The sequence below is a fragment of the Athene noctua genome, chromosome 5 (assembly GCF_965140245.1).
Source record: "Athene noctua chromosome 5, bAthNoc1.hap1.1, whole genome shotgun sequence".
Classification (NCBI taxonomy): domain Eukaryota; kingdom Metazoa; phylum Chordata; class Aves; order Strigiformes; family Strigidae; genus Athene; species Athene noctua.
Genome location: NC_134041.1, coordinates 25,386,501 through 25,414,123, shown reverse-complemented (window position 1 = coordinate 25,414,123; position 27,623 = coordinate 25,386,501). Strand labels below are relative to the sequence as shown.

The 27,623-nt window shown below is 37.0% G+C and overlaps 1 protein-coding gene across 1 annotated transcript in view; it reads left to right on the top strand.

Moving 5' to 3' along the window:
- Window positions 1-27,623, top strand: part of PTPRC (protein tyrosine phosphatase receptor type C) — a 76,271-nt gene that overhangs the window by 38,515 nt on the left and 10,133 nt on the right. The window contains exons 4-19 of the mRNA XM_074906756.1: window positions 8,361-8,387; window positions 11,228-11,260; window positions 12,055-12,246; window positions 12,696-12,806; window positions 13,611-13,757; window positions 14,408-14,533; window positions 16,606-16,761; window positions 19,571-19,770; window positions 22,181-22,241; window positions 22,994-23,102; window positions 24,321-24,352; window positions 25,515-25,630; window positions 26,167-26,257; window positions 26,353-26,429; window positions 26,658-26,694; window positions 27,132-27,229. Of these exons, the coding sequence (XP_074762857.1) occupies window positions 8,361-8,387; window positions 11,228-11,260; window positions 12,055-12,246; window positions 12,696-12,806; window positions 13,611-13,757; window positions 14,408-14,533; window positions 16,606-16,761; window positions 19,571-19,770; window positions 22,181-22,241; window positions 22,994-23,102; window positions 24,321-24,352; window positions 25,515-25,630; window positions 26,167-26,257; window positions 26,353-26,429; window positions 26,658-26,694; window positions 27,132-27,229 (1,613 nt within the window). The remainder of the gene's footprint in view (window positions 1-8,360; window positions 8,388-11,227; window positions 11,261-12,054; window positions 12,247-12,695; window positions 12,807-13,610; window positions 13,758-14,407; window positions 14,534-16,605; window positions 16,762-19,570; window positions 19,771-22,180; window positions 22,242-22,993; window positions 23,103-24,320; window positions 24,353-25,514; window positions 25,631-26,166; window positions 26,258-26,352; window positions 26,430-26,657; window positions 26,695-27,131; window positions 27,230-27,623) is intronic.

Here is a 27,623-nt window from a genome sequence, read left to right as displayed (position 1 = left end):
TGAAGTCCTCCTATGAAGATTGAGGATGTAATTTAAAGTGCAACGCAATTGATAGAAATACCTTCCTCTGCTTGCTAAAAACACAATATTCCTGGACATTTATTTTAAGTTTCCATGAACTGTATACATGGAAGAAAGTATTTGAATTGCTTTACTTCAAATTTATTGAAAAATTCTAGATATCACCCATAACAAACATTTCTATGAAACTAGTACTTCTTGAGGGAAATTTCTGGTTTTCCCTGTGTTTTTATTTTTCTCTGGAAATATTAGGCTCTTGAATTTATTTTGCATAATCAGAAAAATAATTTCTTAAAATAGTCTGAAATATTTAATTTGATTTCAAGTTAGTTGAGAAAGAATATTATTTCAGTATTTTCCTTGTGCTTTTCATCTTAACCTTTAAGACAGGCTCTGTATGTTAACAAAAGTTATGCTTGCTATTAATCTGTTTTAGCTGATGAATGTTGACAAACTTTGATGTTTGTACTTCCTCTTCTTTCCTGAGCCTGCAACATTGTGTTCCTCCTTGTACCTGCCAGCTATAAATTCTTCTTAATTCTCTTTCTTCTGGCTGCTCCCTTGTACCTGATTGTTGGTTAATTTTAATTTTCCACCTTCTTCAGTGCTGTAAATGCTGCTTAACGCTTACCATTGACCCTGAAATGGAGAAGGAGAATGACAACTCCTGTCCTGGAAGCTGGGCAGCAAGGAGAGGGTCACAGATGTTGGGAAACAAGATCAACCATTAATTTCAAAGGTCAATTTTTCCTAACAAAATAATACCACATCCTATCATATTTAGCTGTAGTGGAGGCCTGCACTTATTCCTGCAGTGTGGTTTGCAGGAAGACTATGCATTCCACAATGCAATTCAGGTCTGAGCCTTTGGCTCCCCAGAGGTATACTTTAAAGTAAAATATATTTAAGTAAAATACATTTAAAGTAAAATATATTTTCTTTAAAAGTAGTTGGAAAGAGTGACAGGATCTTATGTGATGATTGTGATTGCAATGTGTTAAGGTGCCACTATGAGGGGCAATTATTAATGAACATGTATAAAAGGAAATATTTTTAAGAAATTAAAATAGAAACGATTTTAATCATAAATTTGGATAGTCAGCATGAGCATTACATCCTGATGCTAGAAGGAAACAATTGGCATTTCTCAATCAAAACTATTTTGAATTCCTGTTAAATTAAAATTTACAGTTTCAACTTTTTATTGCTAATTTCTGCTGAAAATAAATATTGTATATATATTGCCTGTGGGAATAGAAATTCTAATAGCTATTTAGTTTTCATTCTCAGCTACAGTAAATGTATAGCATTCCTGTGATTGCTGTAGGGCTATGAAGGTTTTTACCAATTAGATCATGGATTACTTTGAAGTGATTTCATGGCTGCATCTTCAATGATCAAAAGTGTAGGCATTTTTTTAGGACCCTCGGAAAAGTCCCATTTACCTGAGAAGTTTCTACATGGTAAATTCAAATAAATGATTTGGTTTTTGACTCAGAGCATGCAAAATTTCACATATTTTTGATGTGAACTTTACACAATTCTTTTAATCAGTTTTCAAAAAGCAGCAATTTGTCCAGAAACCGGGAACATGTGTTTGTGTTTTTTTTTTTCTTCCCTGGAGTTAGTGACAAAGAATAAAGTGTAATTCTGCAGCCTGTGATTATGAAAGCACTTCAGCACACATGATCCTACCTATAAAATTTGAGGGGTCCTCTGTGGTATAGAATTACTCAGATATTTAAGTGTTTGCTAGCCTATTCATAGGTCTGCCTAGATTTATTTATAAAGTAGCAATAGATCCATTTATTTTATGTTTGCAGCAAAAAGTAGTAACATCTCTGGCCCTGATGCTCATTTACTTTAAGGTCCCTTTAGGTGGTTCTGACAGCACAAGGGAACCTTAAAGTAGGTGTGAATCACATCCTATCCCACTTGATGTTTAAAAATAAATCAAAGAAGGGCGGCTGGCAGCATTTTGTAAGGCTCCTTGCCTTACTCACCCTTCACCTCCCACCAGGAACTGTTCTTTTTTTGCAATGTAGTATATAGGCTTGCAGTAGAGCTAATGTCTGTGCTGTTTGCTAGAAGACCCCCTCAAAGAGTTTTACTCCATCTGAACAAGTAGACCACATCCTGTTGCTTTCTGTGCAGATGCGAAGAGCCCTGACCCTGCTGAAGCAGTGCTGTTCAGCTATATAAAGAGGGAAGACAGAATCTGGACCTACACTAGCTGCTTTGTGTAAAGTGCTGCTCGATGGGGGTTGCTGGGGTCTGTCCAATATGCTGAAGGGTGGAGAGATCCTGGGAAAAGGGCAGCAGCTCTGCAGAATCACTAATCATTTTTCCTGTCAGAAAAACCTGACTGCCTATGGATTTGCAGACATAAGGCTGAGAGGAAGGATTACTTCCTCTGCCCCCTCCCCAGGTCTGGCAAAGACGCGCAGAGTACAGCTGGATGTGAAGAGCCAGCTGGTATGGCACCATGCTAGATAAAACACCAAAGGCGCTATTAGCAGAAAGGGATCCTCCTTGCCATGTTTCTCTATCCTGTGTGCATGAAGGAATGCAATACTGCAGCACTCCTGTGCTCAGAGGAGACGGCCTGAGCTAATGGCATGCAAGCACAGCCCCCTGCTCAGCCCAGCAGAAAATACAAAGCCAAGGCCCATTTTACCCACAGCACAAATTAAGCAGCAGAATGAAGTTACAAGGCATGTTCCCTGTCATCAGCTATTGTATTTTTGCCCGTATAAACATGATAATGTGTTTAGACTTTTAATGCAGATTCAACAGTACCTCGATCTTATCAGCTGGAGTTTCCTTTAATAACACACACGCACAGGAAATGTGTGCTGGCGCTTCCTTCTGCTCGAGATCAGACCCTGGACTTACTTGGAACTCAGTGTCTTTTAACATATCCTAGGTCTGAGTTGTCTTCTGCTGAATCACTTGGTCCTGCCAAGTGGAAAGCATTTTCACTTTATTCAGTCTTTTCTGAGAGGAGAGCAGTGAGCAGTAACGTCTTATACAGGTGTGACCACAGTTCACTGCAGCGAGTGCAGTCACTACTGCAGCAGCAGCGATATAGAGCTCCCATATCTCCAAATGTGACCTGTACATCCTTCTGTCCTTGAGGTTTGAAGTATTTGACTTTTTGTTCTTTTTTTTTTTTTTTTTTTTTTTTTTGTGGCCACAGTTCTTCCATTTACTCTTCTTGTTGAGCACTGAAAGGTTTCTTCAAAATATGATAATCCCATGTTTCACTCCCGGGACCTGTATGTCTTTGAGCTTTCAGGGGAAAGGGTGGTCAGTTTATCCATTTTAGGTGTATTTTGTTAAAGTCATTCCATCTAAAACCTTTCTTTCAAGCAGCACCTGCACTCTGAAACTGGTCGCCAGAGAGGAAAGGGAAGGAAAGGGATTAGCCAAGCTCCCTTCTACCCATGGGACATGCTGGCTGTATCTTTTTGCAGGACACCTGACTAAGGCCAGATTCACTCAAACATTACTGATGAGTTGCAAATCTTTCAAGTATGTCAGCAGGAACCAACTGGTGGCCAAATCAAGAGAAGGGAAAGGGAAGCTTAGAAAAGTTCCTTCAGTAGTAGGAACTTTTTGTATACTTTAATTCTTCTATTTGGGTTGTCTGAGCCTATCCTATGCATGCTATCTTAAAAATGTCTTATCGCTGGATGTAGTTTAAGATTTGAGAAAAGGTTTGGGATAGTTCCTGTTTAAACCCAGACCAACTTGCGTAGTTTGGTAATCATCAGGCTTTCACACTGCATGTCATATTTTTGGGGACATCCTTATTAAATTTTAAAGATATTCTTAGATTTCAGCCTTCAAGATTCCAGAGTTATGTTTTAGAATATAAACATGAGCAGACAGTTTTGACTTTGAAGTTAACTTTGCTAACCTGAGGTTAGCTCAGACATATTTGTTATCTGTGGGACATTTTGGGAAAAATACATTAATTGTAGCAATATGACTACTAATATTGAAGTAACACAGTTTGGTGTGTTGGGATCCTTCAGTTTACCTAGTATCTCTCAGTAAGGTTATATGGGGCAATGTATATGCTTTGCTGTTTGAGAGGATTTTTTTTAGTGTTCTGGTGCCACCTATTGAATTCTTTTCAGCTATGTTCTATTTCATGGCTACAATACATAATAGAATAGAATCATAGAAGAGCAGGAGACCTTTTAAATGCTTCAAAGGACATAAAACTGCCACAAAATTCTGATAAAATGCCAGTGTTTATTTGGAGGGGAAAAATCAGGCAATCTAGGACCATTGTTTTCCAAAGTGTTTTAAGAAGTGATCTACTCTAGTTGACACTGCTCTGAGCAGGGCAGCTGGACTAGATGATCTCTTGAAGACACTTCCAATCTTGAGTTCTATGATTGTGTGTAATATTTAGCATCTGTCACTGTGAGTGAGCAATAAACCTCACGCTATATTTAAGCTAGTAACATTATTCCTAACCTTACAAAGGAGTCAGTAAAGAAAATGACTTTCACAGGAATCTTAAGGAAGTGAATGAGGCGACCAGAGATACGACACTGTGACAAGCTTATGAGCCCTCTTTTGCTTATATTCTACTTCACTTGGAAGAAGGAATTTTGAAGTATATATTTTTGTCTGCATCATGTTTGCATTAGAGATCAGTAAATATCTTGAATGTTGATACTTTTTCTTTAAAATATCATACTGGCTTTTCCCAAATTTTAATTTGTAGGAAGAGATCTTGAATAATGTACATTCCACAATTAATTCAACTGCTCACTAGAAAAGTATATGCAAGATTTTGGCTTTTGTTTACATTCATTTTTTTTTTCATATAGCTCTGAGCATAAAGAAATTGCTCGGTCCCCATAGATGACTTTGTCATCACTTGTCATGTTTTTTTAATGGCTGTTGTTGGTCTTCTGAACTGTCCATATGGGGTCCAGAATCTATGGTGGCTATTGAGCAGCCAACACATGTGTTGCTTCTTGTCTGGTCAATAAGGAGAAAATCTTTGGAGTCTCAGGAGATCTGCCTATACTGAGCTTCTGTGTCAGAGATGAGACACATGGTTTTGACGCTGGCACAAGAACAGGGAAACAGAACATGTGTCCTTCATAAGTATTGCAGTTTTTCACATAAACCTGGATTTTAGCTTTAAAGGTCAAAGGAGTTTATTTTCAGAAGAGTAGAGCCACAAAAGTTGTGAAGTACCATGTAAGGAAGCTGAAATAACAGAGAAATGTTAAACAGTGAAGTAGTATCTAAAAAGCACATATGCCAAAAAAAGAAAAAAAAAGAAAATTCTGGGAAAGAAACATAGTGGGAAAGAACTAGTAGAAAAAGGAAGAGAAAAAAAGCCAAATGGATGGAAGTTTGTGGACAGTCACAGCAAGGAATGTGTGAACAAGTGGGTTTGTTCCTTGCTGAAAGCATAACAGGCTGTGTTAGAAAGAGATGTCTCGAGAGAACAGGCATACTTTCAGGGTGGATTTCAGGACACTTATGTCAAAGTGGAAGCTTCTAATCCTCAAAATGAGTAAAAGATATAGTGATGAGAACAAATTCATGGTTCCAACTATTGCCATTTATTTTTGTGTCTCTTTCTTGTCACATAAATTTTACATTACACAAATGCAAAATGTTTTGGGTCAAGATTTCAAAGCAGAGTGTAAAAATAAGGCTTGTTGTTATAAGTGTAAAAAGATCACAGCTCCCGGTTCAGGTTATAACCTAGAGATAAGAGTTATTTGGAGACATTCTTAAATATCAGTAGAATGGTCCAGGAAGAGTGCTGCCATTTAGAAATCGGTATTAAGGAAAGCAAACAGCTCTCAGGAATGCTGAGGCATGGGTTTCCACCTCCTGTATAGTGAGGATTATAGAGAGATAGGATTTTTCTTGACAACAGAATTAGTGTTGGTATCTCTTCTTAGCAACAAAGTCATTCTTCATTCAGTGAAAAGTCACCCTCTGTTGATATTGCTTGTACTTGTATACACTGCTCTGTGATGATGTGAAAGATTTTGAGGGGTTTAGCTTTTGGTATTGCAAAATACATTGACAAAAATTAAAATATTTAAGTATCCAGCCAAATCTGTCCTGAAAAATGTGGTTCAGGGAAAGCCATACAAATCATTGGCCGCCTTCTACTATAGATGAACTTCCCACATCCATGCATTGCTCACCTGATGATATTTTTTCCCCACTGTGCAGCAGGAGATGAAAATCTGGCAAACACCAGCTTTCCTTCCCTTACATCACCTCCAAACTCCACACCATTCTCACCTCCAGGCACCACCGAAGGTAACGGTGAATTCATGACCACAGCACTGCTGCTCTTCTGTTTTAGCTGAACTGGCATCTACTTCCATCGTACACTGGTTAACTCCATCACTCTTAAAGCAATCTGATGATTTATGTTGTCTGAGGTCAATTTTATTACAAAATATTTGTTAACGTGATGAGGACCCATTTAGTTTTTTAAATTAAATTAAAGATGAGGATTTGAAAAGCTTTTTTCAAAGAACGCAATTAGAATTCAAGCTGTAACATGCTGTTGTTATGAGTTCATGTTTTCCTCATGGACACCCCTTCCCTTTGAGCTCTCAGGTAAGAGTTTCCTTCTGAGCTATCACAGTGGTCCTTCCTAGGTCAACAACATGAAAGAAAAGCACCCCAATCAGTCTGCAAGTTGCACATCAATTCACCCCCTTCAGCTGGTGTTTCCAAACACCTGAAATCAGTGCATCGTGCCAAAGGATGATCAAATCTCTTTGCCACAAAGGCAGCCCAGACAAATTGGTAGGAATTGGGAATTAGCGGTCTTGCAGACTTAATCGCAAGCCATGCTCTTGTAATAAATCCAAGGAGATGCGTTCCACAGCCTGTGCAGCAACTGCAGAGCAATGTAAATGTGTTCTTTTTGACGGTGCTGCAGGGCTAAATGTAATTCAGAAAGCGGGTGGTAGTCTTTCTGCTTGCAACTGAACTTCTCACTTTCATGCATTGGTCACCTGCTGGTATTTTTTCTCCACTGTGCAGCAGGAAAAGAAAATCTGGCAAACACCAGCTCTCCTTCCCTTACGTCACTTCCGCCTGCACACTCCACACCATTCTCACCTCCAGGCACCACCGAAGGTAACGGTGAATTCATGACCACAGCACTGCTGCTCTTCTGTTTTAGCTGAACTGGCATCTACTTCCATCGTACACTGGTTAACTCCATCACTCTTAAAGCAATCTGATGATTTATGTTGTCTGAGGTCAATTTTATTACAAAATATTTGTTAACGTGTTGAGGACCCATTTAGTTTTTTAAATTAAATTAAAGATGAGGATTTGAAAAGCTTTTTTCAAAGAATGCAATTAGAATTCAAGCTATAACATGCTGTTGTTATGAGTTCATGTTTTCCTCATGGACACCCCTTCCCTTTGAGCTCTCAGGTAAGAGTTTCCTTCTGAGCTATCACAGTGGTCCTTCCTAGGTCAACAACATGAAAGAAAAGCACCCCAATCAGTCTGCAAGCTGCACATCAATTCACCCCCTTCAGCTGGTGTTTCCAAACACCTGAAATCAGTGCATCTTGCCAAAGGATGATCAAATCTCTTTGCCACAAAGGCAGCCCAGACAAATTGGTAGGAATTGGGAATTAGCGGTCTTGCAGACTTAATCGCAAGCCATGCTCTTGTAATAAATCCAAGGAGATGCGTTCCACAGCCTGTGCAGCAACTGCAGAGCAATGTAAATGTGTTCTTTTTGACGGTGCTGCAGGGCTAAATGTAATTCAGAAAGCGGGTGGTAGTCTTTCTGCTTGCAACTGAACTTCTCACTTTCATGCATTGGTCACCTGCTGGTATTTTTTCTCCACTGTGCAGCAGGAAAAGAAAATCTGGCAAACACCAGCTCTCCTTCCCTTACGTCACTTCCGCCTGCACACTCCACACCATTCTCACCTCCAGGCACCACCGAAGGTAACGGTGAATTCAAGACCATGGCATTGCTGCTCTTTTCCTCTTCAGCTGAACTGACATTCACCACAGCCTTTCTGATGCTGTCTCTACCCCTCAGGCTGCACAGCACAGACTCCTGGCTCAAGGAAAAATGATTTTTAATGTGGACAGTATCAATCCATATATCATATGCTTGATATTTTGTGGGTCTGGTTGTTGTTACATGCTACTAAATATTACTTAAGAATGTGTAATTCCCTGGGAATCAGCTCAGCTGATAGTTGTGAGGAAGGAATGTTTCTTTTTATATTTTTGGCATATGGTTGTGTTTAATTCATTAAAAGTTTAATTTACACTCTCTCTCTTTTTTTAAGGAGTGGAGTCAGCAGCGACTACACCTGGTAAGAAACTTTTAATTCACACAACAGAACTGCATTGATTTTATTTTTTTTTTGGTGGTATTTTCTTCTTTCCTTTTCCTGTGTACAATTATCTCACAAAGTGTGTAATGACTTTTCATTCAGCTCAATGAAATGAAATGTGCTGTCTTAAGAGGCAAGAATATCAGACAAGTCTGGTTCTGAGTCATAAATTTGAGTACATTTTAAAACGCAGCATTTAGCATAAAAGAGGTGCAATCAGCACCACAAAGGATTATACTCTCTGGATGTTCAGCTGACACCTGTTGGACCCCCTAACACCTTAAGCCCTTGCTTACTAACAAATTCACAGCACTCAATACAAGAGTGCTCCAGCACAGCAGCCCTCTGTTTTGTGCAGCTTTGTGTCCCTCCTTGACTGGAAAGCCTCCAGAGCATTAATGAAACATACCTCTCACCACAGGTGTCTCTTCTGCAGACAGCATATATCTCTCCACGCACGCAGGCTCCGTCCCTGCCATGGGACTCAGCAACCCACCACGCAGCAGCACTGCTGCCCTCACCACACGCACTCCCATTGCCTTCAAGAATGCTTCATCAGGTTTGCCATCTTCCTTCAGATGCCACTCACTGCTTCTGAACTGTAGGGGAAAGCTAAGTAATTCAGCCTCAGGGTAGCCTTTTCCAGATTATGGTTCATCAAATAGAAGAGGTATCTGCAATTTGACACAGTGGCAATACCAGAATTATTTCTAGGATCTGGTGTCTGATGGCCAAGTCTTGTAGTCATACAGTAGTATCAAAATGCTAGCTGCTGTCAATGAGGCTGTTGCCAAAGCAAGAGCAATAGGAGTGGACCTAAAAGAGAATGTAGAAAACTGTCAGTGGTTTCTAAACAGGGAGATAAGTACTGAGATATTTATAGTAAGTAATATAGTGAGCAAGTTATGTGATCTAGCAAATGAACACTTCTGGAGTGTTTGCTTCTGAAAGAGCATGAGTACTATTCACAATTGTGTTTTGCTGATGAACATGGCAAAATATTTTAGTTTTTCCCAGTTCACAATTACTGACACCAATTTTTATGTTGATCCTGGCCTGGGTTATGCCTAAATAATGACCAAAACAAATTGTCCTTGTACATTGCAAAATTCTTCAGTAAGTGGTATATTTCTAAAGATTTGTTTTCTATTTAGATACTCATTTTCTGCTTTATTGAATATATTAACATGATTTTTCTTTCGGCACTTCTCTAAATTACAAAAACCCCAGAAGGAAAAAAAAAAAGATGAGAAGGGCTGTAGTTTAAGATATTTCTGATGACTAGCCATATGAAATAATGAATTTTACTTTTTAATGCTGATATGTTGTTTATTTTCTTACAGATGATTACAATTCAACATCCTTGCACAGCACCATCTCACCAGACAGCATGCCAGCAAACATTGGGATCAGCCCCAATCACACAATAGGTGACAAACTTGCACACAGTTATCGCAATTATGATAATGCAAGCACCAAAAATTTGTTAGAATGAGGGAATCTGTTTTGAATTTCTTGTATCAAATTTAAGCATACAAATTAGTCATACAACTGCAATAAACTGAGGGGATTTTTTAGGAATCTTATTAATAGTTTATGAGTAATATTAAAGATATTAGACTTGCTACTTGTCCACCAAGTGAAAAATAGAAATTATTTCCACACAGTGGCATAGTAGGAGGGCAAATCTGTCAATTACTGTGTCAGTACTCCTTCTGAATTTGCAGAAATTTGCCCAAGCAGCAAAAAAGTGTGAATACATCCAAGATCTGTGTGCTTCTCTGTTTTCCAGTGGCTTCCCTTTTGTTTCACTCACCATAAACATTTTCTTGGGACTTAGTATTGTAAGCACTAACACACATTATTATTGCAATTGGGCTGTAAGAAATTACTCAGGTCAGTGAAACATATGTGTGTGCTTGAGCAAAGTACTTTTGGGAGTTGGACTCTTACCATCTTTGTAACTGCCCTTCGAGTATCTGTAGGCTGCTATCAGCTCTTTGTGAGCTTAGCTTTTACTTGTGGGTCTTCTGCCCCTAACCATCTTGGTAACTCTCCACTGGACACTCTCAGTTTACTCTCTCATTAGGGGCACTACTCAGCCAGAAGACTCCCAGCCCAGAGGGATGCAAATTTAGGGCCCATCTTCTATGAAAAAAAAAAAAAAAAAATCAGTCTCTTTTGGTAATACTTTTAAGATAGTAAGTAATTGTTTTCAGGATGAAGTTCTTTGCTCAAACTTCCATACAGATTTTCTAAATACCAGCTCATAATTTCTTTGGGGTATTTCAGTGTAAAAGGAGTTGTAAAATGATCTGTATTGTTGCATACACCTCTTTCCAAAGGTAAGAGTAGCTGTGTAAAAAGCAGATAAACTTTGTTTCTTTATTGACATTGGATACTGTTCAGTTAGCTGTTCCACAGCATATTTATCCTGCTATAGTTTATCACAGGGAAACTGCTATAGCTTATCATACTGCTATCAGAATATATGATTTTGAAATATTCCTCTGTAACTAGAATACAGAAATGTTATTAATAACCAGTTTTATTTGTAGCCAGTGATGTAATTGGAAAATGATGTAAGACACATGATCCCTAAAATAACTAGTGAAAAAATTGGGTTATAGGTAGCTGATGTTTTCTTCCCTTTTTCAAATGTGAGTGGAGTGCTAAATACAATTACTTGTATTGAATATATTGAATTATAAGTTTTGTCCAATACTCTGGGAAAAAAAAACCAAAACAAAAAACCCCCAAAAAACCGCAACAACCAAACCTGCTGAGCTAAACCTTCATTTTGTTTTCTTTTTGTATAGCAACTACCACAGCAACAACTGAAGAGTTTTGTGGTAAGAACCAAACCCCTTATTTTTCCTCAGTCTTGAAATTTGCCCAAGTCAGTAAACTCAAATATAGAAACTGATAAGTAAAACGTATCAGATAGCATCTCAAGTTATTTTATAAACTGTCTTCCAATTATGGAAGCATAGGATTAAAGTTATTATCATTTCTGGTCTTCTAAACTCCATTTACAGTTCTGTTAAATTGACTGTACTAGGCTGTTGATTTCAGGGCTGCAGAAGAGATCTGCTTTCATTCCACTAGGCCCTCTCTAATTTTTCCCCATCATGCTGATAAACATGTGCTGCAAACTGAAATTCATAACTAAAGTAAGACTAAAGTTTGGACACTGGTTTCTCTCTCTTCAGAATTAGAGACCTCTCTTTTCTAATTTTCAGGAATAGACTACAGTCATTATTTACAAAATGGTTATGAAATTCTTTGAATAAGAAAATTTGGAATTTCAGTTCAAACAAATGATTGAATGTGACAGAACAAAGTATTTCACATTGAACTGACATTTTAAATCAAAGCAAATCTGGTTCTGGAATATTAATCTTTTTAATTATTTAGTTTTCCTAGCTAGAGAATTAGTTAAAAGAATATTTTCCTAAGGGAGTTTTCTGTTTTGACTAAACAATTTTTTAAAGTGAAAGATAAATAAAAAGAAAAATCAAACACAATTTTGCTGTATTTTCTGTTTCTTAAAACACATATGGTGCTGGGGATGACATAAACCATGTAATGATTCTTAAAAATTGTCATAAAATAATTATTTGCTATTTTATCCTTTTTCTTTTAGACTTCAGCATAGCAAGTATAAAAGATGAGAATAACATGGCTGAAGTTACACTGGCAAATCTCACAAAAAACAGAGAATATGTTATTGTGGAGACTAACCAGACCTTTAGTGTGAATTCCAATACAGTAAAACTTCAGAGATGCATGAGATATAAAGTTAGGAATTGCAAAGACTACCTTATTATTCCACCTGGTAGGTATAAAAGGAGTTTAGTAATTTCTTCTTTTTTTAACTTTTTTTTAAGTCTCAGTATTTTCTTAAAGTAGGAAGTAAAAAAAAAGTCATTTTCTCATTGTAAATGAAAAAAGGGAACTTTAACTACGTTGGCCATATGCAGCATGGTTAACAACAGCAAGATCAGCCAGCACTTGAATGTTACTGTTTGTGCCAGATGTTTTGTGCACTAAAGAGCTTGTTGAATTAAAAGCTTCATTTATTATTTGAATACCAGCAGTGTCTTTATCTCCTGTAGGCTTTTTCAATTTTTATTTTCCACTTCTTGTTAAATTATTTGTATAGTATTCTGCGCCAATTATATCTTCATGTTGCAGAACAAGTTAACAAATATAAAAGAATAAATTGCTGTTTAAGGAATCAGTATAGCCAGTATCACAGTGACATATAATATTAATCCTTTTCAGAGAGCAGCAAGACTCCTTTCAAGGTTAAGAATGAAACCAGGACATCTGCAAAGTTATGTTGGGAAGATTCACTTGGCTGTGCTAATGTGACTGCTAATGTTAGCTGCAAAGGTAAAACACTTCTAAGATATTTTAAAATTTGGGTTTTTAATTCATTTATTTATTTTTAAAAGCAATGTTGATGTTATCTTTTGATGAAGGACTGCCATTTTGAGGGAAGGGCTGTTCAGAATTTCTGGGATTGCCAGGTTGGGGACTACCATCCACACACACTGCAGATCTGGGGAAAGTTCAAACCCAGAGAGCTCATTTCCTGAGTTTACGAACTGCAGGCTTCTGGAGATCCTGCTTGATGGTCTGAAGGGGAGATGAGAGTTTGGAAATCCTGCAATCTATGAGTCTGCTGTGAGCTGATCGCTTGCAGATTATCTGTGCGGCTAGTTCTCTGCTCTTGGAGCTGGCCAGTCTGAGGAGACACTGGCTCAAAGGCAGCTAGGGTGGTAAGGAAGCTATGGATACTGGATGTCCTCATGTGTCCCAAAAAAATGTGCGATGAATGTCTGGGGCTGAGGATGTCATGTTTCAGGGAGCTGAAGAGCTAAGAAGCCACTCCACGGTTCTGCCAGACTCCCATGAAATGTTTTGATTTCTGTGGGAAAACTGTTTTCTTAGAAAGTCAGATCATATGAGCTTTACTGATGAAAAGTAAAGATCTATGCAAACTAATTTAGTATAAAAGAACCTAGGTTAAATCCTAGTCATTGGGTTAGGTTGTACACTTTTGTGTTTGGAGTATTATGATAGTTTATTAAAAATTATGTTGAACAAATATGGTAGAGAAAATCCCAGTTAAGATGGTACCATGTACTTCTGGAGTTGTGTAAAATATTGATAAAACTCTTTTTGTGTCTACAGATTTAAAAAACTTGATAGCATTTAATCAAACTTGTGAAGAGCTGAACTTTTTATCACCCAACCGTGAGTACAACTGCACTGCTACTTTAAGGGTTTTTGAAAAGGAATTTGTCATCCAAAAGTTCACCATAGAAACAGATTATGCTGGTAAGTGTAATGCTTGTTTTGCTTTATGTTCACATATTTCTGGAAACCCCTACTATGAATCCCACTATCTGTGTTTCCTGGGGTTGAATATATATTTTGAGCAGCATGCTGAGCCACTCTTAGGTTCTCCTCCAGCTCTCCCATCTGTTCTCCTGCTCTCAAAAAAAAAAAAAAAAAAGTGCAGGCCTAGTCAAACCCAGATGTTAAATTCTTGATTTGAAGAAAGTTGTGACAGAATAATTGCAAAGAATGTCTCCGGATAAAAGTTATGTGTTTTTCCAAATCATTGTCCTTGGAAATAGCTTAGGGTTTTTTCTGAATTAAAAAGAAAATCAACTTAAATGAAGACACCTGCAAATTAAAATCAAAACAATGTATAATATTTGGAGATGTTGGACAATTTTAGTAATATGTAATATTGCTGTATTCACCTTGTTCTGAATTAAATTTATGCAGTTACTCTAATATGATACTCAGTTTATACTTATGTATAATTTCTTCAAATAGACTATGAAAAATATTGTATGTTGTTGGTACCTTGCTTTAGTACCCAATGCAATTTAATTTAATCAAAGTAGGTAAAAAGTTGAGTATTTTTGCATTTTATTTCATACATTTCCTTCCCTCCCTGTTATTTTTCTTTTACACAGCTCCAGAAGCACCAGAAAATCTTACAGTAGTTTGTGATGCCAGAAATGTATCAGTTACATGGGAAAAACCTATCAATAATTCAAAGAGTCCTATAGATGGCTATATAGTGAAATGCAATAACACAGGTAGATATATGTCTCTTCAGTACTGCATAATTCATTGCTTATTTTAATATTTACAGAGCACCAAGCATGATGCACTGTCACAGGATGACAGTCATCTAGGTTGGAAAAGATCTTGAAGATCATCCAGTCCAACCACTGACCTAACACTGACAGTTCCCAACTACACAATATTCCTCAACGCTATGTCGACCCGACTCTTAAACACCTCCAGGGATGGGGACTCCACCACCTCCCTGGGCAGCCCATTCCAATGCCTAACAACCCCTTCTGAAAAGAAATGCTTCCTAATATCCAGTCTAAACCTTCCCTGGCACAACTTGAGGTCATTCCCTCTTGTCCTATCGCTTGTTACTTGGTTAAAGAGACTCATCCCCAGCTCTCTGCAACCTCCTTTCAGGTAGTGTAGAGGGCGATGAGGTCTCCCCTCAGCCTCCTCTTCTCCAGACTAAACACCCCCAGTTCCCTCTGCTGCTCCTCGTACGACCTGTGCTCCAGGCCCTGCACCAGCTTCGTTGCCCTTCTCTGGACACGCTCGAGTCATTCAATGTCCTTTTTGTAGTGAGGGGCCCAAAACTGAACACAGGAATCGAGGTGCGGCCTCACCAGTGCCGAGTACAGGGGTAAGATCCCTTCCCTGTCCCTGCTGGCCACGCTATTTCTGATACATGCCAAGATGTCATTGGCCTTTTTGGCCACCTGGGCACACTGCTGGTATGTGAAACCATATTGGAATCTCTTCAAATGATGCTTTTTAAAATTTATTTATTGGTACAAACATTTAAGTTTCTTTCTTTTGAGGTTGCTTCAGTTGAACCATGTGGTTATTCAGTTTACCATTTCAGGACACAACTCCATCACCCTTCAGTTCTCACGCTTCTTGTGTCAAGAATAATTTATGACAAGATCATCAGTTGCCTTATCAGTTTGTACCATGATGCTCTCTGTCCCAGAAAATGCTGCTATAGCTGGCTAATATATTCTCTGAGAAGACAGGGACCTGCTTTCTGAGTGACAACATTGTATTTAAAAGTCAGTGGTCCTAAGTATGGCAGTTAGCATATACATGTTTAGATAGGTAAATCCAGGTAGATGTCTTCTACTAAGTGGTCACTCCTTTCAGATGTGCTGGTTTAGATGACCTTACATTTAGATGGATAAATCTGCATCTGTTATACCGTGTTTTCCAGGTGTGAGCTCTTCTTCAAAACATGGACTGGAATATCATGTTTTGAAATTGAAAAGCCTGGTACATGATTCCAGGAAATATATGTCAGGTTTAAGCTAGTCCAGGGTTAATTCATTCTTTCTGTTCACATACTGCATGATTTGTAAACCTGGACTGCCACAGAAACCAAAGGCTGTCATTCTCCTGTGCTCCTCAGATACACATATTCTCTCCCATTCTCCCTGCCCCACTATCCAAAAGGGTGGCAGCCCTGTGCACCAGTTTCTGTGGTTCTGGTTTGGCCAGTGCAGGAGACCAAGATAGTATACTGGGATGCAGGGAGGTCACATCTGAAGCTGCCTGAAGGAAACATGGAAAGGCCACTGCTCCCCAGTTCTCCAAGCCACCAAAGCCCCAGCTGCCGTGTGGGTAATAGCTTCACTCACATTGCTTCTCAGCAATTCGTTTGTCCTGCTGCCGCTACCAAAAGCACATGACATCTCTTGCATCATACCAGAACAGCCTTGCCCAGTGTGCAGTGACTTTTGACATTTGTCTACACACGCCTTCCCAAGCTGAACACAGTAGAAAGTATCAGCCTCTCTTTATCAATGAGCTTTATGTTAGTTTTTAATTAAATTCACCCATTCTCACCAAAAGCTGAGAAAGTAAAAAACAAAACAGAACAAAACCTCAATTTTCTACCTTTTTGATTTGAGAATATATTTATTCCTCTTCCTGAGCCTTCACTTAGCATTAGTAAGCAAGACAAACCAACCAAATACAAGGTAATTAAAATAAAAGTACAAATGACAGTGGTTTCAGGTAGCTCTGATGAAGTGTAATAGTTCCTGTGGTTCTAACATCAATTTCATTAATTAATTTCATTTCTCATTTTTTCATAAAGAGAACAAGTATGTCACTGTGACTAAGTCTGATTGCTCTAACTTAACACCTTATGCCAGAGGTTCTGTATCTGTGACTCCATTTACAAAGAGCAAATATAATAATGAAGAATTTTGGGGAAAAACTGTAATACATGACTTTACAACAAAATCAGCAGGTAAGTCTCTTGTTTGCTAACTGTTATGAACAAGGCTGATACTAACATGGGCACTATTTACTTTCTTATTGTGCTTCATTATATTTTATATATGTTACTACTGTTAGCCAAGAAACTGAAGAAGAATTTTATTGACATTCATATAATTAGTGTTTCTTTTTAAATGAATGTTAATTTATTTTAAACTATGCATTTAGTATTAATATTCTTCTTACATGCAATACTTTTAAAAAAATCTGCGTTCATTTGAAATTCTTGATAAAATTTTAGACAGCATTATGTCTCAATCTAAAAAAAGATTCAAATTAAACAAAAAGAGAATTAAAAAAATTTGGTTTTTTCTTCCTGTCATGAAAACGACAAAGATGTGCAGAATTTACTTTGTGTTCTGTAGTTGCCTGTTTGCTGAAAGCAGACCTGCATTACCCAGGCTACACCAATACTGATGTTTGTACCGTTAGTTTGGATGTACACCTACACAGTCAGCTTTTAAGACTCTATGTTAGGTTAAAGCCAAATGTGTGCCAACCTTAGTGCTCTCAGAAACGTCTGTGCACTTTTTTGGGGCTATATTTTCAAAGCTTACCCCTGTGGTCCTGATTATTTGTTTGCCATACATGTTCAGTTAGTATAACTACAAGAAAAGCTAAAAAATAACACCCCCAAAACCATAACACTTTACAGATACTTTCCTGGTGCAGACAAGTTCTATTAGGGACACAGTCCTTTCTATTTTGTTATTGATGTCCGTCCCCACCCCACCCCCCCCTTCCTTTTAATATTCAAATGTAGAGTCTCACACTGGTTTAATTCCTTTTTAAGAAAAAAAGAAACCAAACACAAAATAAAAACCATCCAAAACCCCACATTTCTTTAATTTCTTCCAGTACTTTTTTAGCTCTATTTCCACCACTTCCACACTCAGCTAATATACCTAATACAGCTGTAGGGAAACTATGATGGTTTATACCTGGTAAGATACTAAATTATTTCCTTTAATTTCACTGAATAAGCAAAAGGGGTTTCTTTAGTGAAAAATGAAATATTATTTTTATGTTAGTGATGTAATGATAGTTTAAAGTGGTTATTTCCCCCCCCCCCCCCCCCCCCCCCCCCATATCAGGAATAATTTAATGTTTTGTTGCTTTAAGCGCTCCTGAAAAGTATGTAGAAACAGATATATAAGAACTTTGAATCTGACTCTATGGAACTTACAGAGTATCCTAATTTATAGACAATCTATGAAAACGCTGGAATATCCCTCTTACTCTGGATCTTTAAAGTAACAAAATTTAGTTTATAGTTGGAAGAACACAGAGATTAAAATTCTCTCCTAAAGCGTCATGGAAAAAAAACCTGATAAATGAATTGATTGATAAAGCAAACCATTTGATCTGAAACTTAAATGTAATAGAAATTGAAAAATATCTTTTTTTTTTTTTTTTTTTTTTTTTGACAGCCCTAATCTGTCAATACAATGATCATTGTATTTCTCTCTGTGATAAACTAGTTTGAGCATATTATATTTTGGAGCCCCAACTTTCTGGGGCTCCACTCATATTCTGATAACTCAGGTGGAGATTACAGTCCACAATTTAAGTTTATGGGTCTGAAAAAACCCCTCAGTTCCCTTATTTTTTGAGAAATTAACAAGCTTCTTGCCTTCATGAATTAACAGTATTTATCAAACCTTCTCAAACTGCTACAACAGTTGATAACATGACAAAGCAGACAGTGGAAGAGTTTTATGGCTTCTTGAACAAGAGAATATATCACTAGAGCACAACTCCTTGGAAGGAGAAAAAATACATTTTATAAAATATTTTTTCATTTTCCACAAAAGCATTGCCTCCAGAAATGTTCACATTTTCCTTGTCACAGCTCTTTCAGTACTATGCTGGATAGGAATCTAACAAATCTGCCCTGTGGGTAAAAATGAGCAGGTACGCTGTAACCACACACTCAAACAAGTAAAACATCCTGCCGCTCCCCACACGGGATATTTGATCTCCTCATCAAGCCTCACACATCTTAGCTCTTCATATGAAGAAAAAAGAAAATGCTTTTTTTTTTTTTTTTTTTAATTATCTAGCTTGCAACTGAAGTGATTTTGAAGAGAATTTCCATGGTGATGTTCTACTGAAATATGGCTAATGTAGCTGTCTTATGCAGGTTATTTACTTTCTGAAAAGTTTTATAAGCTCTCAATGCAAGGTCCCTTGGGCTGTGCCCCCAGTCTGAAACCCATTTGCTACAGCATACAAAGTTTAAGTCAGAAAACACAGATTAGACTTTACAGATTCCTTATCATTAAAAAATAAAAAGTTTTTGTGATTTAGGCCAGCTTTAAGATGATGTGACACTTTAAGCAAAAGGATACTGTTCCACCTATTAAATATACTAGTAAATCCTCATAGGAAATTTAATTTACAGAAGTTTTGAAACATACGCTCACAAACTGTTTTTTCCCATCTTGTCTGTTGTCTCATGCTCCTTAAATGAGAAAGTCATGTCAGATGCAAGAGGGATAGTTGCCATCGTATTATCTTTGTAGCCTGACTGTCACTAGAGCTCTGATCTTCCCAGCCTTTTCAGTTCCACATCACATCTTTTCCAGTTCATATAAACCTGTGGTTAACTCAAAATTGATTTTATTTATCTTGTTAAATTGGGACTGAAATATTTCCAGTAGAAAATGCATGAAATTATTAAGACAGAAGATAACAAACAGACATGAACACATACAGATGTTGAAATGTTTGGTTTGAAATAATGAGAATAGAACCAGTAACACTTCTTTTGTAAACAGAACCACAGAAAGTGACTGATGTTAATGCAACATTGATAGCTGATAATACTGTCCGAATTAAGTGCAGAAGTCAAGAAGTGTACGGAGCAAAAAAAGTATTTGAATTGACTTGGGAAAATGATGGAACAAATCACTCCAGTGACAATAATTGTGACTTTACAAAAGAAAATCTCTTATACTTGACAAACTATACATTTACGGTAAGTAGACTTATTAAGTTAAACATATAAAATATTGCTGTATTTTCATCATTTAAGCATGTTATACTTGATTTTAGGAAAAAAGGCAAATATGGTGGCAGAGGACTTAATCTATGGATCTGTAGGCCATAGATGTAAAGAAATAGCTATTACTTCAGAAATAAAATGCATATGTGCCTAGCCTATCAATCAGTCCCTTGTGTGCTATTCAACATGGGTTCTGACAGCATGAAAAATACAAACTGGATAGATTGTACTTGGGATGGAGAGAAATCTGGGGTTTCCATAAGTTTTAAGATAGTTTCTTAAGTATAACTGGTATTTTAGTGTTTAAAGCACATTTCATTTAATGAATGTTTGACTGTCATTTCAATCAGAGAATAAATATGGAATGTATGTCTGGAGACAATTGCTCAGAAATAAATTGTTCGGAATTTTCCCCTGTGAAGATTTTTGATGCTTCAGGGACTAGTTTTTGTAAAGCAGTTCAGACCCTTTCTCATGTCCTTACATCAGCCTTTACAAACCAGCCCTTGTTTCCATACAAAATATATCATCCTCTGTTTACAAGCTTCAATTTCCTGAAGGCCTCCTGCTATTTTCTTTCAGGCATTTCACCCTTTTGTCATTTGTTGCTTGCAAAGCCAATGGTCTTGTGTGATCCCCTTAATGTAGCCAGTAGGAATATTTTTTTATATCCTGATAGCTCTTTTCAGTAAAGACTAGGTAAAAAAGTAACCAGTAGTAATGAGGGAGTTTTATTACTTTTAGGAACCAGTTTCACTCATTTTCCACAATCTTTTCCTCTTTGCTCTGTGTCTTGCGGAAATGTAGTATCAGAGAACTTCAATAGTCTAGGTTTTGTTCCAAGCCTTAGTCCATATTTTTCTGACAGATTCTGCTCAGAAATGCTTGTATTTGGAAAACAAAAATAAGTTCCTGTAGGAGCAAAAGATGCTTGCATTGCCTCCACAGTATAAGGCCCCTGCACTCTTGTAAGCTTTTTGTACACCACTTGCAGTGAACAGTTTGCCTTACAGAAGAAATTAGCTTCTGCTTGGCCCTAAACCCTGGCTTCTGCATTGAACTTTGTTCAACTGTTACTGGAAAAACAGAGAAAGCCTTGTGGCTTTAACTAGTAATGAAAGGATTCTGGGTCAAGTTATGGAAGGCTCAAGAAGAAAAAGCAGATCATCTGTGAGAGTTGGCAGATGTCATGATTCCCTTCGGTCTGCACGCTGAATTGTTCAGGGAATAAACAGGACTCTACCCAGAATACTTTGTGGTTTAGTGATGTTTTGACCCCTACTGTTGCACTAGGTTTCTGGTTTTCTCTATTTGAGAAGCTTCTTACTTGTTTTCTCTGCCACCTCCTCTACTCCTCTGGATGTTGTCACCTACCATGGCTTTCTTCCCAGCTGCAGAGTATGGAAACCACCAACCTCGTGAACACGTTGGCCTTTTAGAGCAGCGGGTATGAGCTGGGGCACAGTCCTCTGAATCTTCAGGAGAGGTTTCTGTTAAGGGATTAGGTAGGCTCAGTAAGAACTCAACCTGCAGTCAGCAGTGGTGCTGAAAGCCCTTCTCCTCCCTTTCTGGATGACTTGCCTCAGAGGAATATTACCGCTAAAGTCACTCTTCTTCAGTCCTGTTACTATCCTCCACTGTTTAATATTAAATCATTGTTTAATCATAAGATTAATTTTTCTTCAAAAGAACAGTGTGAAATATTTGATGTACAAGCTTCAAGCTGACTTTTAGATCTGATAGGAATTTTTATTAAGGAAATTTAAAAGATTGGATAAATGTAAAATATATTATGAAATATAAACACATCTAAACAAATTTGATATTTTAACACCAGTTAAAGTAGCCCAAATTAATGTTGCAAGAAAGAAGCTTATTTAGAAGTTTATTTTGGCTTCTATAATTTAACTTTTTATGAATTACTTCCCATACAGGAATTTGTATGAAAAATATCCAACTCGCTTGACTATTTGTATATTTACTATTGAAGCAAATAAAATAATGGTGTTTCATTACATATTGCATGGTTATTTTTCAGATTTGAGAGATTTGATAAGAGAGAAATTAGATTTTTTCCTTCAGATACCTCTGATTTTGATTTTGTAAAAAGTGCCTGCTGTTTCACTAACTTTTTTTTTTTTTTTTGCGGTCTTCTACATATTTTTGGATCTAGGTTTTGCTGTAACTTAGGTGGAATCCTGAACTGCACTATAAATGGCTATACAAAGATTGACAGCAGATCCTGCTGTCAGTGAGGTGAATTAATTGAAAATAGAGGGATGTATTTCAAATATCCATTGTGCTTTTCTTTAAAAAAAAAATATTCAGAAATTTTGAGTTGTTATATCTTAGCATCTCTATTATTCTCACCCACTGCATGCAGATCCTGGTGTATAATGGAGAACATAGAGGGCAGCCAGTAAAGAAGAGTATAAGAACCAGATGTAAGTAAATATATACAGCATTTTTACTTTCAGACTTTAGCATAGTATCAGGTAACAGTGTAAACTGTGAATTCCATTAAAATTGCTCCTAATTAAAAATCCAAACTGCCTGTTTTTATAGTTAATAGTTGACCTCATTGGAAAAAATCATATTCTGATTCAGTATTAATGCAACAGATCGTATCAACAGGTCATTGACCATAATTCAGAATTATTGCACAGCTGTGGTTTCTTCAGGAAACATTTGAATGCAACTAGAAAATAATTTCTCTTATTTAAATTATTCACTTTAGGATTATTTTCCTGTGTTCAGATCCTGTATTTCAGGAGCTTAACATTTGTGACTTGTCAGTGATTCCCAACTCCCAGATCAGGAGCAGCTGAGAACTCTCTTACACTGCTCACGTGTAAGGTCACACAGAGCAGAAGACAAATGTGGTAATGCCAAACCAGTGAGTGAGTTGTAGCATTTTCACAAGTGGACATGGAGGGTTTAAGTGAAAGTTTTCTTAATGAAGAAATAAAATTCCCTCCTCTTCTGTGAGCTTTGGAATTTTTTGGCACTTTGTAATAAAGAACTTAAATAAAAGACTTAAAAATAACTATTTAGTTTTTTTCACAAAGAAAAAATATCAATGAACCCTGGTTCTAGGAAGGGTACAGATTTAAAAAAAAGAAAAAAATTTGTGACTTTTAAATGCCATTAATTATATAGTCAAGAAATAATAAATGTATTCTTTTTCTGTTGTTAGATAATTCTAAAGCTCTGATTATATTCTTGGCCTTCTTGATTGTTGTGACATCAATTGCTTTACTACTCGTTCTGTACAAGATCTATGATCTTCACAAAAAAAAGCTTAGGTAAGCTTCATGTTTCTCTCCCTGTCTTATATAAATGGGTGTTGGTGTGGAGGCTTTCTATTTTTGCACAAGTTTTCCTTATGAGTACTGCAGAAATGCTAGGAGTTTGATATTAATATGGGGAAAAGACATCCTTTTTAATCCTTTCAGAAGGAACTCAGTTTTTGCTGGTTTGTCTGGCAGTGCAAATACAGTGAAGTAGATTTAAAATCTCCCTTCTGCACCCTTTCTCTGGGTACAGAAGAACTGATCTGTAAGAACAAAATGTTTTGTCACTAGTGTTGTGAAAAAATATTCACAAATATCTGAAAAAACTTTCCTTCATGATTTAAGTTAAAAATAATGAAAATAATACACGCTTTCCTGGAACTATTTCAAATGCTTATTCACCTGGAACAATATCTCAGGGAAGCTTTATTTATTGTAGTCATCTCTAGGTGACTTTGCAGTTCTGTAGAACAGTGGATACTGGTAGAAGAGTCATCATTGACTTCCCTGATGACTGTGCCCAGAGCCCTGGAAAGCCAGGCTGGCTGCTGCTATTACTGTGAAGGGAGATGATGCAATGTGTGAGGAGGCATTTGCTGCTGGTAGAGATGGATGAGTTAGGGCAATTTCTTCAGAAAGCTGTCAGCCTTCTGGCAACAGCAGAAATTGGGGACTCATCTCTTCCAGTGCCTTTCCTCTCCCTGCTCTTCCTCTTAGGGGGACAGGGAGCTGCTCTTGCTCAGATGCAAACTTTTATGCTTAGGGAAGCAGAACTAATTTTTGCTTGTAGAGCTCCAGAGCATCTAGCTTGCTCTTGGCTACTTAGCATTTAAACTTAATTTCATTATATTTTATGTATGTGTTAGGCTTTTTGTCGCTTATTTAGCAAGAGAAACAAAGATGGTGTGAGCAGTCACTCCAGTGAAGAAATTGAAGATGTTTGCTGCAGGTGATATGTACAAAATTATGCAAGTGGTAAAGCTGTTTGATGTGGTTCCCTTGCTTCTCCCCCTCAATAGTATCCAGAGTATGAAGACAAGGATTCCAACCACCTCTGCATAGGGTCTGTAAGTCCCAGTTGTAGCACTTCTGTTTCACAGAGAGCTTGTAATGCGGTCTGCTGGTTCTGAACAGTCTTGGTGTTCACATACAAAACTGCTTTTATTTAACTCATTATCATATATATGTCTTACTAGTCAAAGCTTTTACAGATGCTTTTTCTTCTTACAGCAATTCTTCTGAAGGCGTGAACCTTGTTGCAGGTGAGCATCTTTATATATTTAGCAAGTGAAAATAAAATTAGTCACGTGTCTTGCTGCCACCTTTGGTTTGTTTACATTCTAGGTTGTATGCATAGATTACAGATGTCAACATGATGACACCTCATTTGGAGAAAAAGACCTTCAGTAAATACATAACAGAAGCATTCATACTTAAACAGACTGAAAGTTTATCACTGTTTGAAAAACTCTTATTTACTATTTAATTGCAAACACAATTTTTTTATCCCAGACAACGTTGTGATATGTTTAACCCTCAGAGTAAGTCCAGAGTCAAATATAGCTTCAATCAGAATTTCCCTTTCCTGTGCACCTTTTTCAAAGCACGAATTTAAACATAAGCCAGTTGGGTTTTGCTACAAAATTTTGAAGGCCTTCAAATCCCAAAGACTGGAACCAAACATTATGTGCTACTTTTTGCAGGACAGAATCAGTCAATACCAGAAAACTTCAGGAAAAAAAAAAAAAATTATGACACTCAAGCCCACAGAAATTACTACATTAAATGGGATGTAATACTGTGTTGATATTGAAATCCATTTGCTTCGGAACATGGTTGTTAAAAAAGTATTTTCAATATAAATGAAAAATTAATAAATGTCTACTTAGAGATGTTAAAACTTGTTCAATCATTAACTTATCATTAAAGATGATATTACAGTCTATTGCAACTCAGAGAATAAGTTGGAGAAAATTGGAAAAAATAGGCTATACATGTTGCTACCTTGGTAAGTTGCTTGCACAGTAATCCACTTTACCACTGACAATAAATTATCAGAACTGAAGTAGAGGACAAGGCCATGTCACTACTGTGGGTGTTGGGGCTGTTGCTGTGACCTGAATGTGACAATCGTCACTTTGTACAAAAGCACTGTTAATGCAGTGTCCCTGCATGTGGCCTCCTCCTGAGGTGTCTCCAGTCAAGCAGCAGAACTCAACAAATTCTGTTATTCCTAGGTCCTGTTTGCTCACAACTGGTTCAGGCAACACCTTTTTTTTTTTTTTTTTTTTAAATAAATAAACATGCTTAGTCAAAGAGGTTTGTCCTTTTGTTATTTGTATGACAATTCAAGAATCACATTTACTGAAAGGTAATTTATGTTTTCAAAGTCAGTAACAATAAATGTTCGATGTATTTGCACAGTTAAAGATGATGACAGACAACTTCTGAATATAGAGCCAATACCTTCGGAGCAATTGCTGGACACGTACAAAAGGAAGATTGCTGATGAAGGAAGACTTTTCTTGGATGAATTTCAGGTTTGTCATTGGCTCAAAATATACCACAGATTTGTAGCCAGGTGGTTGGAAGAATTCTGTTCAAGAGAATTCTGTTTGAAGTATATGCACTGGTTATAAAGAAAGAAAGAATCTAGAAAATTGAGTGAATTCTCATCTAAGGTCAAATAGGCTTCAGTTAATTTTGCTACCAAGCTCTCCTTATTATAGGATGGTACTTTTATTTTTACTGAAAGTGTTTTTCAGCAGAAGTATAAACTCCAGTCTAAATACTTCTCATTCCAAATTACCTTTTAATGCATATTTTTAATACTCTCTCTTACTGCATAGCCATGGGGATATAAATAATTTATAATTGTGGAGACACGTATTATTTATGTTAAGGGAAAATAAATTTGGTTTTTTAGATATAAGAAATATATGAAGTAGTATCTTGTGAAACAGAATGTTATCTTCCAGACTCAGTAGTACCAAATTTCTTCCATATGCGTTTGACTGCAAATAGAAGCTATTTTAAATATATGCTTACCTAATAAAAGTAACATTGTATTTTACAGAGTATTCCTAGAGTTTTCACTAAATTTTCAATAAAGGAGGCCAAAAAAAGCCATAATCAGAACAAAAACCGTTACATTGATATCCTTCCATGTAAGTATTTGCTACAGTTTTTGCATGTTTATAAATAGTTGTTTTCTCAGTGCCTTGAGATAATATAGTTATTTTGTTTTAAATGTTTTAAACAGATGATCATAACCGTGTTGAGCTCTCGGAGATCCCAGGAGATCCAGGATCAGATTATATCAATGCAAGTTATATTGATGTGAGTGACTTCTACTGAAAAAAGTCTTAGGCACTGTTGAAGAAACTCTGTAGTCTGTACATTTCATGCATCAAACACCTTTGAGGATTTCCGTTTGGGTTCTTTTAATCTTTGTAATGTATTTGGTATTGTTGGACTGTTGCATACTGAATGTCTTGTTAAAGTTGTAAATCTTTTAAGTTGTTCATGCTTCCCCTCTAAAAATTTTAAACATTGTACTTTTTATAGGGCTTCAAAGAACCAAGAAAATACATTGCTGCACAAGGTAATTTTTAACCTTAAAATAATAGCTTTGCTTAATTCATGCTTTTTTTTTTGTTAGAGAGTAGTAAAAAAGTATTAGAATTTAAAGAAAAATTGAAAATCTGACATTTTCAAATTTAATATGAAGAAGTTGCCAATGAGTTTTTGTTTAGGGAATTTTGTGAATTTGAATAGATTGCACTTCAAAGGCAGATTCCTCATGATGCATAACTTTACATCAAAAGTTTTCAGATTTCACAGCTATGCACTAAAGATATATATGAGACTTTTAAAATGTTGTAGCCTAATGGCAGCAGTCATAATGAAATCAAGTGTGTGGCCGTTATTTGCATGATCTCTGGTTAGCTTTTCAGACCGCATGGCTAAGCATGTCAAGAAGGCAAGTGTTTTTTCATGTAGCTGCACCCTGAAAAACTCCCTTAAATTATCTCCTGCTAGGCCCCAAGGATGAAACCACAGATGATTTCTGGAGAATGATCTGGGAACAGAAAGCAACAATTATTGTCATGGTGACTCGCTGTGAAGAAGGAAAGAGGGTGAGAAATATCCATCCATCCATCCATCCATCCATCCATCCACCACACCCACCCACCCACCCACCCACCTTTCCATTCTTATTTTGCCTGAGAACAGAATGGGTTGCTGTGCTGTGGTGAATTACATTTTCTTCTTAGTATTTTTTTTTTATTCTTTCCTGTTCTCTCATTGTGGCAGAACCTTTGTTGGAAAGCATGCCAAAACAGTGTTGCCTTATGGAATTACTAGTTTTATCAAAAAAAGTCACTTTAGTCACAGTGGTTAGTACCAGAGGGTGAGCTTCCCAATTACAGCTAATAAATGCAGAAAAGGGCTCAAGGTAAAACTCTAGCTCCCTACAGACCTGTCATAAAAGGTATAGTTTGTATTTTTCTCCCATCTATTATCTTCTGA